Here is a 12,218-nt window from a genome sequence, read left to right on the forward strand (position 1 = left end):
TCAACTAAGGTGCAATTCGCCCGGTATGTGGCCACGTCGTAGCAATGACGTAGGTCTACGCTTCCATCGTACGCTCCCGCCGCAATTTTCCCCTCTATGCCATTGCTTGAACGCTTGCTTGAATGGTCTCCTGGGCACTTTGCTGCGCCCTTTCCTGTGCCTTTTCTTGCTCCTTATCCTGGATGCTCGCGGATAAACTCGTTGATAAACTCGCTGATAAACTCCCTGATGTTCTGGCCTTGGGGGCCCGCTTCTTCTTCTTAACCACGGAGTGCTTCGCCTTGTACGCTGGCGCCGTCTCGGAGGACACCTTGGCCTCGAAGGTGGTGTTGCCTCCGTCCTGATCATTTTTATCCATAGTAAAATTGTGTACAGTGCTGGAGTCGTTATCTTGGCTGACGTTTTGCTTGCTTCTACGTAGAGATCCTGCCTTTGGTACCTTCTTAAGGACCTCGAATGCATCCCTGGCTTTCTGCATCTGTATTTTGTTCAAGTAGAGTTCCTTCTTCAAGCTCTGTAATTCATCCACCTGGTGTTTAGCCGATTTATCGTACATAATTTCTTTGAATTTCATATTTGCTTGAACTTTCCTATTTTTGGCTACTTCCTTGAGGTAGGCATTTTGTCTGTGTACTTCATTTTCTCTGATTTGTTTTTCCAGTTCAACCATGAACAGGTCTTTCTTGTTCGATGCGTCAATTACATTTTCTAGATTGTTGCACATTAGTCGAAGTTCGTTTTGCAGTTCTTTATTTCTTTCTTCGTACTGTCTGACGAGCATTTCATTTCGTATTATTTCATTTTTCAACAAAACGATTTCTGAATCTTTTTCTTGTATCATTGATTGTAGGTGAGAAGATTGCTTTTCCAAGATGCTTATCTCCGATGTGCATTTATCTACCTTTTCTCTGTAAAGCACTTGCTGTTTTTTTAGAAGTTCTTTCAATTTGCCCAGATCCTTTTCGCTCTTCTGTAGCATACTCTCCATATATGCTATGCGCATGTCACGTGAGACGATTGATTCCATGTACTCCAGGGTGTCCTTCCTCAATTCGCTTAAAGCTTGGAAGGTGTTTTCGTATTTAAAGTTCACACTTTTATTTTCCTCCTTCAGTTCGTACACTTCCTTTTCTAACTCGACAATAGTCGACTTGAGCGTATACATATCGTTGTTGTCGAAACTCGGCTGGGAAAACGTAGACACCTTTTTCCCCTTTTTGTATGAATTTCTATTCTCTTCTGATGCATCGTCTTCCAATGGCAGGAGACTATCGTCACACGTGCTTTTGCTCTTGTACCAGCTAAATTCATCCTCCTTATGTTTTCCCTGCCCTGTTTCGTCTACACGATAGGTGTCGCTTCTGGCATATGAATCGACTCTCTTGTTCCTTTCTTTGTCTTTGTTTAGTCCCTTGCCCTTTTCGTTATTTGTCCTTGCAGAGTTGTGGTACCTCTCCTCTTCCGCTTCTTTATCTCGGCCTTGCAAAAATTTGAAAAGGTTATGTACATCACTCAGACTTGTGTTTTCTTTCAAGCGAAGCAAGAAATCGTTTTCGTTGTCCACAGAGCCGATTTCATTTTCCAATTTCGTCAGGACTTTATCTCGGACGTTTAAACTTGATTTTAGGGATCTCCTGTCGAGTTCTACCCTTTTCAAATGTTTCAGCGTTTCTTCATATTTGATTTTTTGGTCCAACAATTTTTCTTTTAGATTTCTGTTTTCTACATTGGCGTACTCCCTGGGGTTTTCAGCACCGTGTGGTCTAACCATTTCGCTTTTTCTCTTCTCATTTTGGATCTCAATTTCTAATTCCTTTATTTGTTCATCCTTTTCTTTTATCAGTTCATTAATTTTATTTTTTATGATCGGCTCTGGTAGTTTTTCCTTTGATACTCTCTTTTTAAAAGGTTCCACGTGGTTTAATTTTCCCATCACTTCTAGGTCTTTGTTTTTTTTCTTTTCATTCATGTTATAAACTGCCATTTCATCGTGCCTACTTAGTTGTACGTACCCTTTGCTGCCATGCACGGGGGAGTCAAAGTGGATGGGAACACCAGACACGTCACTGTACCCTTTTTCGCAACTGTCTTGCCTGAATGCCGGTTTGGTATTGAACAGACAGGGCACTTTGCTCACCTTTTTGACGAATCGTTTGTTTGTTGGGGCAGCATTATACCCAGTTGTGTAGCCACTAACACTTGGGTGCTTAAAAATGACGCCGTTATATGTCCCATTTGTGGTTCCATTGTTCATTTCATTGCACCCCCTAGTCTGCCCGTTTAAACAGGGGAATGAATTCATGCAGCTGACCTTTCGACCACTCCCTCCAGGTGGGCTATAATTTGGAATCGCTGAATTGGGGTTAACTACTTTCGGATTGTAGGTAACCTTCTCTGTGTAGATTGGTGGGTGCGACTTAAACGTGGCGCTGGAGTACATCGGACTCAGTTTGCTGCTACGGTACTCGTAGACATCTCGGTTGCTCAGTTTTGCATTTCCTTCATTCTGGGCTCTAATTTCGTGGTACTTGCTGGAGGGTATTAGGTTGTGGGGCATGATAAACGAGGGGGAGCTCATTTTGGCCGGTGGGTAGGCGTGGATAAGCGGCGAGTTAGTGGCGAGATGGCGGCGACTACACCTGCTAGAAGCCAAATAATTCTTTCCTATTCCTGCTTACTGCAGTGACTGCAAATACTTTCTAGCTGATCAGCGGCTCTTAAAAATACTTCTTCTCGGTGGCCAGACAAATCCTGGGCGGTGAATTAATTAAAGGGAAAATGCTGAGCGTAATTTTTCCATACAACAAAAAGTAGATTTGTGTGTGCGGCTAAAATGTTATCTCATAAAAGGTGAAGGAATAAATGGTTAATCACGATAGATAGCCATGTCAGCTAAGAGGCACGTTTCGAAGGACGTGGCGAAGACGGAGGTACATACTGTGACAAAAATTACAACAAAGAGAAATATAAAGCTACTTAAACGAAACAATAAAGGGGGGGCGATAAATAAACGTGCTTCTTGCACGTGAAGGAAAATTATATCTGTGTAAAAATAAAAACAATGACTTGTCAGTGTCCATGTCGGTGGCATGAAGACACAAGTTAAATAATTAAAATCAAAATTCTTTTTTTTTTTTTTTCCCCCCTTTTCCTTTCTGTTCTTCACATCCTTATATGATGAAAAACGTTATTCAAATTTGTAAAAATAAGACGGAGAAAGGGTAAGCGGCAAAAAGGAAGCAACGTGAAAAAGGGGGAGGGAATCATAAAATTCACACTGCGCGTTTCACAATGGTATAATTAATCGATAGAGGAAGTAACGCGAAGCTCCAAGGAAAACAAAAAAAAAGCATTTGCCCTGCACGTTTACAATGTAGATTTGTGCTGTTATAGAAATTTTAAAATGACAATTTTAAACCACATGGTGAAAGCATAAATTTTAATCAAGTTCAGCGTTTGTTGGTGTGAAATGTACACACTTTGTTTCTTATTTTTTTTCTTTTTCTTTTGCTGTTTTGTTCTGCTTTTTGTATTGCTTTTTTTTTTCTAGCCATTTAAATGTGACATTTTTGCGAACTATGCCAACATTGTTAAAAAAAATATATATATACATATACGTGTGATGCAAATATTTGCGAAAATTTAAGCAACCAGCATGTTTCAATTTTTCCTTTTTTACTTTACTGAACATGCTAAAAATGCCAAGAGGTTCAAAGTAGACATGTCTTTAGAAATAATTGCCACAATTTTTCGGCACCATTTGTGTGCGAATATCTTGCTGTCGTTGGGGTTGCCTTGGCCTAGTTCCGCAAAGTTGAGAAGATTTCCCAAAAAATGGGGTTTTCCCCAAAATGAGATTTCACGACAATTCTGTAAAATTTCGCTTTCCTCGGGTCGCTTCATCGGTTTAATGTTTCTCAATACCGTTGCGTTTACTGGAATTTATTTTTTATTTTTTTTTTTTTTTCCTCAGCGAAAAGCTGTAAGAGAAAAGCTAATTGCACTTTTCGTTCTATGCCCATGCTGGCATGGTGGCGTGATTCCCAATCGTGAGAGCTTCTGGTGGAAGAGGGAAGCCTCGCCAAACTGCGAATTCTTTGCGAAATGTTCAAATTTGTGTAGTCCCTAGGTGATGTAGTGTGTACACCTTTTTACGCTTCTCTCGTGTTAATTTCTTTTTTAACATGTTGTGCATAAATTGGCGTAAAAATCGATAATAATTTTGCAAGTTTTCTTTTTTTTTCCACCCAAGTATTGCCCATTCGTTCACACGCTACGCTCGTGTCTATGAAAGCACCTTTTATTCACAAATAAATATGTCTTTAAAAAAATAAAATCTGAATTTAATGCAATTTTCATTCCCCATTTGGTGCGGAAAAACTCCGTTTTGTCGTCCAGAAAGGTAACACAAAAAAGTTGCGCTTTATTCGAGTAGTCAATTGTTCAGTTGCTGATCACTACACTTTTATGTCAACATCTGCCCCCTTTAGTCATATCAGATCGCGTGGAAGTAGCCGTGTTTGATTCATTAAACTCTTTGTAAAGTCTGTCCCAAATGGTCCTCTTCCCCTCTACGCATAGTAGGTACATAAGTGCGTAACCCAGTACATATTTGCACTGATAGTGCTCCCCATTTTTTCCCAACTGACCCCATGGGGGCGCTTGCAAATTGGTCAAGTTCCTCGCCTAACACAGCCAGCGGGAAGCAAAAATGCGTGTGCGCTTTCGTGGGAAATATGAACATCTTCTTCCCCCGTGGGCAAAACACGAGCAGTGGCCCAGACGAAAGAACGCGAAAACATAAACATACACCTGTGCGCTTCTCTACACGCAACTACTTAAATAGGCATTCCCGTTTTTGTCCAATTCTGCCTTTTTCTCAATTCGGAAAAGAAAAAAAAAAAATTGACACACCCAAAGGGGTATATATATGTGTCGACGCAAAATTGATGTTTGTCACTGCACCCACAGTTGTTACAGCGTGCTCTTTTAAGATGCTTCCCTTGCGCTCTAAAATATTCCTATTTCTACATCAGCAATGGGGTGAAAAATTCCGGTAATATCTACGCCTTATCGTGACCACCTTTCACCCCAGATGCAACAGTTGATGGGAGAAAAAGAGGGGCGCTGATCTCATTTTTCATTTTGGTGAAAACCTCTAAATATTAAAATTTAAAAGCATTAATTAGACAAAGTTAATTTTTTATCATATTAATTTTTTTTAATGAAAAAAAAAAAAAAAATTATATGAAATATGCTTTTTCTGTTTGAACGTAAAAAATATATACATAGGAGGAATGCATAGCGGGTATACATAACAGGCATGCAAAGCTGGTGCAAATAAGGGTGCCCATGGCGGGAGCACATAACAGCTACGCACAACAAATTCACATATAAAGGGGTATACCCTACTTCTGTTCAAAGGAGAATAATTTAAATGAACATATATACTTTGGTGTTTTAAAAAAAAATGTTTTCTTTTTTTTTGTTTCTTAATTATGCAAATTTGTTGGTGAGACAACGGGTGCGTCAAGCAAACTCGTGTTTTCCTTTGGTTGTGCGATCCGGCTCGTTTGTCAGATGCTGTGTTTACTACGTCGTCATATTGGATGGGTTCTCTTCACCGCACATGGATGAAGAGCTCGCATCGCACAAGAATGCTCTACGTTTCTCTAGTCATCGTCCGAATCCTCGTTCGTGTCATCGTTCGGCACGTAATTTTCGTGATTGCTGGACACGGCTCTCTGGGATGGGGGAGGCTTTGCGCCTCCGCCAGCATCGCCGTCATTATTACTGTTGTTATTGCTGTTACTGTTGTTATTGCTGTTACTGTTGTTATTGCTGTTACTGTTGTTATTGCTATTATTGTTGTTACCATTGGGGCCGTTTCCCGCACTGCCTGTTTGGTTACTTTGGCTGTTGCTATTCGCCGCGGTGGCCGTGCTCCCTTGCGCGGAGCTGTTCCTTCTATTCGGGTCGCCACCGGCGCGGGATTCCTCTTCATCACTGCTGTCGTTTCTTCTGCCAATATCCCCAATCATTTGTTGGAAGAGGGTGGGCTCATTGTCCAACTCGATGTCTTCCGGGTGTACGAAAATTTCTCTCTTTATCTCTGTTTGCGAGTAGGCTCTGAATGGCAGGTCCAATTTCTTATCACATCCAAAGTAGCAGTCACTGAGGATGTAGATGGACACACACAAATTGCCTACCCTATCTACCATAAATTGTAATTTTTCTTCAATTTTTTTCTCACAATTTTTTACATGTACATATTTTAAGATACGATCATCTCCCTTGTAGGTAGCCACAATCCACCATTCTTCAAATTTGGGCTGGGGAAAGAAAGGCGCATGGATATAACCAGCGGCTTCATTTTCATGTAAATTGGTTCTATCAATATGTATGTAAATCGAAGCCACGTCCCCCTTCACAATATGAGTCTCATCTTCCACCACAATTTCAGCAGTCATCTTTATATCGGGAACAATGCTGCAAAATGATTTGACGTCCAAAATTTCCTCATCGGTCATTTCGTTTAGTCCCTTTCTGGACTCATGACTTTGATGGACAAAATCTAGGATGTCCTTCACAGCGAATTTTCCCTTATGGACGTGTTTAATTATACTTTCAGTGAAATGGGGAATTTGCAGCAAACTTGAACTTCTAATGTCAAAGGCTTGTATGAGGCATCTTCTAAATGTTAGGGCAGCCTGCGCTGTTAAAAACCAATCCCTTAAAATGCTAATTTCTATCATACTATGGGTTATGAGTAAAGAAAATTGAAGAATTTTTTCCAGATCTTCTCTCATTTGTTCTGATAATAAATCGTACCTTCTTTGCATATGGGCTAATATTAAGAAGTAGTTTTTCGTTATCACGGGTATTTTGAAGGTTCTCTTTTTCGGTTCCACTAATTCGTCTATCATTTTCTTCACATATTCTGCATCCTCCTCTCGAAATTCGATATCCCTACTTTCTGCCGTAGCTGCGAGCATCTCTGGGTATGCCTTAGCTCTGCTATTCTCATTTATAGTGTACGTTAAATATTGCAGGGTTTCAATTTTGACCCCATTGGGCCCATACTGTTTTTGTCTTTGGTAGTATATAATAAAAATGGCCGGAATGAAGACAAGAAATATTAAGAAAAAAATGGATAATATTAACAACTGATATTTTTCATCTATCAATAGCTTGGGTAGGCCAATTCCTACCTTCATCATACCAGGTCCATCTGGATTTCCATACTTTTCATAATTCTCCTTTGATATTTCATCCGTCAATGCTTGATACGCTTTCGTTATTAAAATAAATTTTGCCGCTGCTGACGTGTCATTCGGATTTTTATCTGGATGGTATTTCAATGATTTAAGTCTATACGCTTTTTTAATTTCTCCCACTGTTGCACCTATATGAACTTCTAATATTTCGAACGGGTCAAATGTCTGCATAGGCTTCGTACTCAACATCTGCTGAATCAGGATAAAGAGCAATCCCCAGAATAGGACCAACAGGAAAAATTGAATTATTCTTCTATATCCCAACTTTTCCCATAGTGTGGTGCTTTTATTTCTCCTCTCTAGTTTTCCCTTACATAGTGCACACGCACAGGACCGGTACACACTGTTGTGCTTGGACTTTTTTAAATTGTGACTATCATTGTTGAAAATTTTGTTAAATAGACATTTGATGTAAATGTATGTACATGGAACTAACACACAGATTAAGACAGTTCCCGCGAAAAAAATAAATGCAGAGTCATCATAGCTTAATAATGGCTCCTTTTTACTATCCTTCGTAAAGGTATCGCGAAACTGTGACATTCTTATTTACGCAAATTGCAACAATGTACTGGGGGTCTATACAGGCCTGTACGTACGAGCGTGCGTGTGGTTGGGAGCGCGGAATAGCCTAGTATGTACGCAGGGGCATTTATATATGTACATAGGGACATTCACATGTGGGAAATGGTTTTCATAAGTACGAAATGCCACTCTCGTGTACGTAGGGATACTCACATGTACGCCTAGGCATATTTGCGCATAAGCACATATATACTATGCAATGATACACACAAAAAAAAAACAAAGAAAAGAGAACCAAGGGGACCAAAACGGAAGAAATGTACTATTTTGATATGCTGTGCTATACGTGTAAGGGGGTAAAAGAAAAAATAAAATAAAACAATAACAAAGAAAAGTTACACTAAAAACTATCAGAAATGGGGGAAAAAAAAAAATAATAAATGATTTATTTAGCAAACATTTTTAAGAATGGTGAAAGGAAAGAATTGTAAAAAGGGTTAACATTGCTATATTCAGCGAAATTACAAACCATGTAATGTGATATAATCAATTGTAATTGTGATTGAATTGTTTCGTTTTTTTTTAACTTGTATTTAATTTTTTTTTTTTTTTTTTTACCTCACTATGATTGAAAAAATTATTAACTGAAGCAAAGATTGATTAACACGTTCCTTTTGCCCTTTAAAAAAAAAAATTTTAATAACGAACTTATTTTTTTGTTATTACCACGTGGCCTTCCCCTTCCCCATTACTGTTTCAGAGGTTACTCAAAATTGTTAAGCAAATTTTTTTTTTCTACAGGGCGAACAACATATACACTTTACACCTTTGAAGGTTTATGCGCTTAATTGGTCATCCATTGGGGCCCCTTTTAAATACATTTAACAAATTTTAAACTTGGGCTTATATACACTTTTTTGTAAACAGTTAAAAAGTGATCCATTATATGGTAAACAAATCACCATTTTAGAAAATTTTCGTGTCACAAACAAATCTTCATCATCGTTTAAGAGAAATTCTATTGTTTGCTTAAATTAGGGGGAGTTAATTTACCTTCCCGTTAATGTGTCGTACTCTGTAATCCTAGTGATTTGACCATTACTTTTAAATGTATAAACCTACCTACCTTTCCACAGCACAGATATATATACTGCGAGGGGGACCTGTTTTTAATTGCATTGAAAAAATGCGCCAAATTGCCTATGTAAAAATTTTAACCACGAATAGTTAAGATGTCAGAAAACTTTTCCTTTCCTGCGTAGTGCCAATTATAATTTCACCTTTGCAAGCACTTACTCTGATGAGATCTCAAACCATGCGGTTTAGCTTTCCTTTTTTGTTTTTTCAACGTTTATATTTGTTAACAGGATGAGATGTACGCAGTGAAATTGAAATGTATTGTGTACATTTAATTATTTGCCTATGTAAGAACATATCTTTGGTCAATAACTCCTTTTTGATCTACATAATGGAGGGGGGTAGATACACCAAATGAACAGGGAAAAAATACTTAATTTTATCCCATATATAAAAAAATATTGATCATTGGAAGAATGGTAGCACATTTCGAGCACATGTTTTTTAATCACATTAACATATAAGTAGAAATTACGTAAAAAAGGGCTTTTTTTTTCTGTTATTTGTCTGAATTGCTCACTGAGGAAAAGGTAAAAAACATATATTACGTCATCTGATTTAAAAACATGCACCACATTGTTATTACACATGACAGATTTAATGTTAGCTATTTTTCCAAGAAGATGGATTCGAACTCAGGACAAAAACACGCACATGGGGACACCCTTTCTCAAAATCATTTGTAGACCTGCATAAAATTCTATTGAGGAGTGACACATAGGTACCAGCCGTTGGAGGAGAAAAGTTCCACATCAATTTAATCATCTACTGCTACATTTTTGCAACGTTCTTTTTCTTTTTTTTCATTTCCCTGCTAACACCCTCTGTTCAGAAAACGCTATTATAAATTACGTAAAAGGCAAAAATCGTAACAGTGGCGTTGAACAATAATGAAAAGGCTCTTTTTCCCTCTGTGACAATCATTATGCATACCTAGTTAGACCCACGTAAACAAAAAAGAACAAGAAAAAGTAGGTCAAAATGGTCAACCATACAACACAATATGCATTTATTCGACGAAATGTAATTTAATTTATATGGTCATGTAAAACAGAACTTCTAAAAAAATTGAGGTGAATTCTTTCCGTAAGATGTTCTTAAAATTTTTTTTTTTCATTTGGTCCACAACGTGTTTTAGCTGTTTTTACCTGTCTGTTTTGTTGGTATTTTTTTTTTCTTTTTACAGCCAAATGGGCAAAATGGCTATTTTACACCGTCGAAATAAATTTCTCAAAATAAATTATGAACAGGCACTGTAAATAATTGGTAGATTTTTTTTTTTTTTTCCTTTTTTAGCTAGCTATTACCACATTATATGTAAAATTGCGAATAGGTATTTTTCTTCAGCAATTTGCCCTTGTAGATATTTTTGCACAAAATCGAACGAATTGACAGGTTGCTAGTGCGAATTGAAAAACAGATAATGTGCTCCTATTTTAAACACATTGTACGTATATTTCCACTTTGTTCACTTTTTGCAGTTCACCCCCTACACACTGCCCATTTTTATTCCCCTTTTCGAAGGTCTACATTTTGTTAATTTACCTATCATTATTCTACACACGTTGTTCACTATTTCCTACACACACGAACACTCGTATACGTACTGATGGCGCGAAAAAGGGGAAACATGTTACGCGTACAAAGCTCAACGGAAAAGAGTTTCCACACCGATGCGTACTTCGATTCCGCTCTGGATGTAAGCACACATAACGATGCTTCTATAAACAGTAATTTTTCCATGGGGGGGAACAGCCTTCCACGCATTTTGAAAATGTACACAAGAGAGCTGCAATGTTCTAGTGATGAACAAAAAAGTGACGGTTCTCATTTGAGGAGTGAAAATTTATTTCCGCAAAGAAATGAGCATGTCAGTGAGAATACATGCCTAACGAGCATGCTTCACCTGAGCGATGTAATTACATCACAGAGCGAAAACTTTACACGCCTGAACGGTGAACATTTAAATTGTTATCATTCGTCGGTAAATAGCAATGTCTCTCGCATCGAAAGTGGAGTTCGATCCTATTTAGGTTCATCACTATTAGCAAAATTTTGTTGCACAGAAGTACCGATCCATGAGGAAGGGAGAGCAGTAAACTGCGAGGCAGAACCAAATTATGCAGACAGCAGCGAGGCGGTTATTTCGACGAATGGTCAAAATCATGGCCAGGAGAATAATACCCAATTTGGTACTCCGAAAAATAGAACAAATAATGAAATAAAAAATATTCAGGCAAATGATTCCTTAGCTGAAGAAGATCATCTGAGTGCGGTGGGAACTTCTCCAATTTGCCTCCACATTAAAGAAAATTCGGAACATGGACAAGCTTTGTATGATAGTAAAAACCACGGAAATGGTGAATCGATCCCCTCCAGCAGAAGGTATGTTTTTTCTAGCGCTACAGGTGATCCCAAAACTACAAACACGTATCAGATAAGCCATCCTACCGTAGTGCCCAACCCAGAATGTGAAGCATATCTGAATGGCAGTCCTGAAAAGGAACAGTGTCAAGACAAATTACAACTGGCCGATGGTCATATAGACGAACGTATGATGGTATATTACGCAGATGAAGAAATGCAGGAGGGTAAAAAAACGTTTAACACAAAATTGAGTGCATTGAATGATGAAAATTTTGAGCTAACTCAAATTTCATGTAACAGTGGAACGCGCGGAATAAACCGAAAAAAACAGCATGGAAATGAAAAAAATTGCAATTGTGCGGAAGAAAAAAAGGACCCTTCAGCTTTACCTTTAAGTACGAAACCACGGAGCTACTCGCTAGATGATATAAGAAAAGGAAAAGTAGAAATTCCAAACGTTATATTTACGAAGCTACCCTTGAATTGCAACGGAGACAATGTCATAGATTCGTATAGGCGAAATCATAAACTGCTCAATTTTATGAAGGACTGCAACGAGTCAGTTGGTCTGATTTTAAAATACCCACAAATTGAAAGGAGTCAAAATAAGACATTCAAAGTAACATCGGAAATTTCCCCTGCAATTAGGAGCAATATCGGTTCGGCCATCATATATGAAGACAACTTTGACAGGAGGAACTATCACCCACAGGTTCAAAACTTACATATGGGGAAAATATACGAAAGTCATGTTTTTAATATATTGAAAAATAAAAAGGATTTGGGGAAAAAACTATTCAACCAAAGTAATACATATGAAAAATATAAATATAATAATACCAATGGCTTCTGGATAAGTAACTTTGACAAGAGACGCTTAGTAGACCCCGAAAGGAACGACAGCTACATTAC

The 12,218-nt window shown here is 38.2% G+C and overlaps 3 protein-coding genes across 3 annotated transcripts in view; 1 reads left to right on the forward strand and 2 right to left on the reverse strand.

The window, feature by feature from the left end:
• Window positions 1-94: 94 nt before the first annotated feature.
• On the reverse strand, window positions 95-2,578 carry C922_00564 (hypothetical protein; the record flags this gene model as incomplete). The annotated part of the gene is made up of 1 exon (XM_008816180.1): window positions 95-2,578. One exon carries the CDS (start codon window positions 2,576-2,578, stop codon window positions 95-97), a length of 2,484 nt encoding a protein of 827 aa, XP_008814402.1.
• A 3,094-nt stretch (window positions 2,579-5,672) lies between these two features.
• On the reverse strand, window positions 5,673-7,820 carry C922_00565 (translocation protein SEC63; the record flags this gene model as incomplete). Its single annotated transcript, XM_008816181.1, has 1 exon — window positions 5,673-7,820. One exon carries the CDS (start codon window positions 7,818-7,820, stop codon window positions 5,673-5,675), a length of 2,148 nt encoding a protein of 715 aa, XP_008814403.1.
• A 2,749-nt stretch (window positions 7,821-10,569) lies between these two features.
• Window positions 10,570-12,218, forward strand: part of C922_00566 (hypothetical protein) — a gene marked incomplete at both ends in the record, with an annotated part of 2,162 nt that continues 513 nt past the window's right edge. The window contains one exon of the mRNA XM_008816182.1: window positions 10,570-12,186. Within this exon, the coding sequence (XP_008814404.1) occupies window positions 10,570-12,186 (1,617 nt within the window). The remainder of the gene's footprint in view (window positions 12,187-12,218) is intronic.

Source organism: Plasmodium inui (genome assembly GCF_000524495.1).
Source record: "Plasmodium inui San Antonio 1 unplaced genomic scaffold supercont1.2, whole genome shotgun sequence".
NCBI classification, from domain to species: Eukaryota; Apicomplexa; class Aconoidasida; order Haemosporida; family Plasmodiidae; genus Plasmodium; species Plasmodium inui.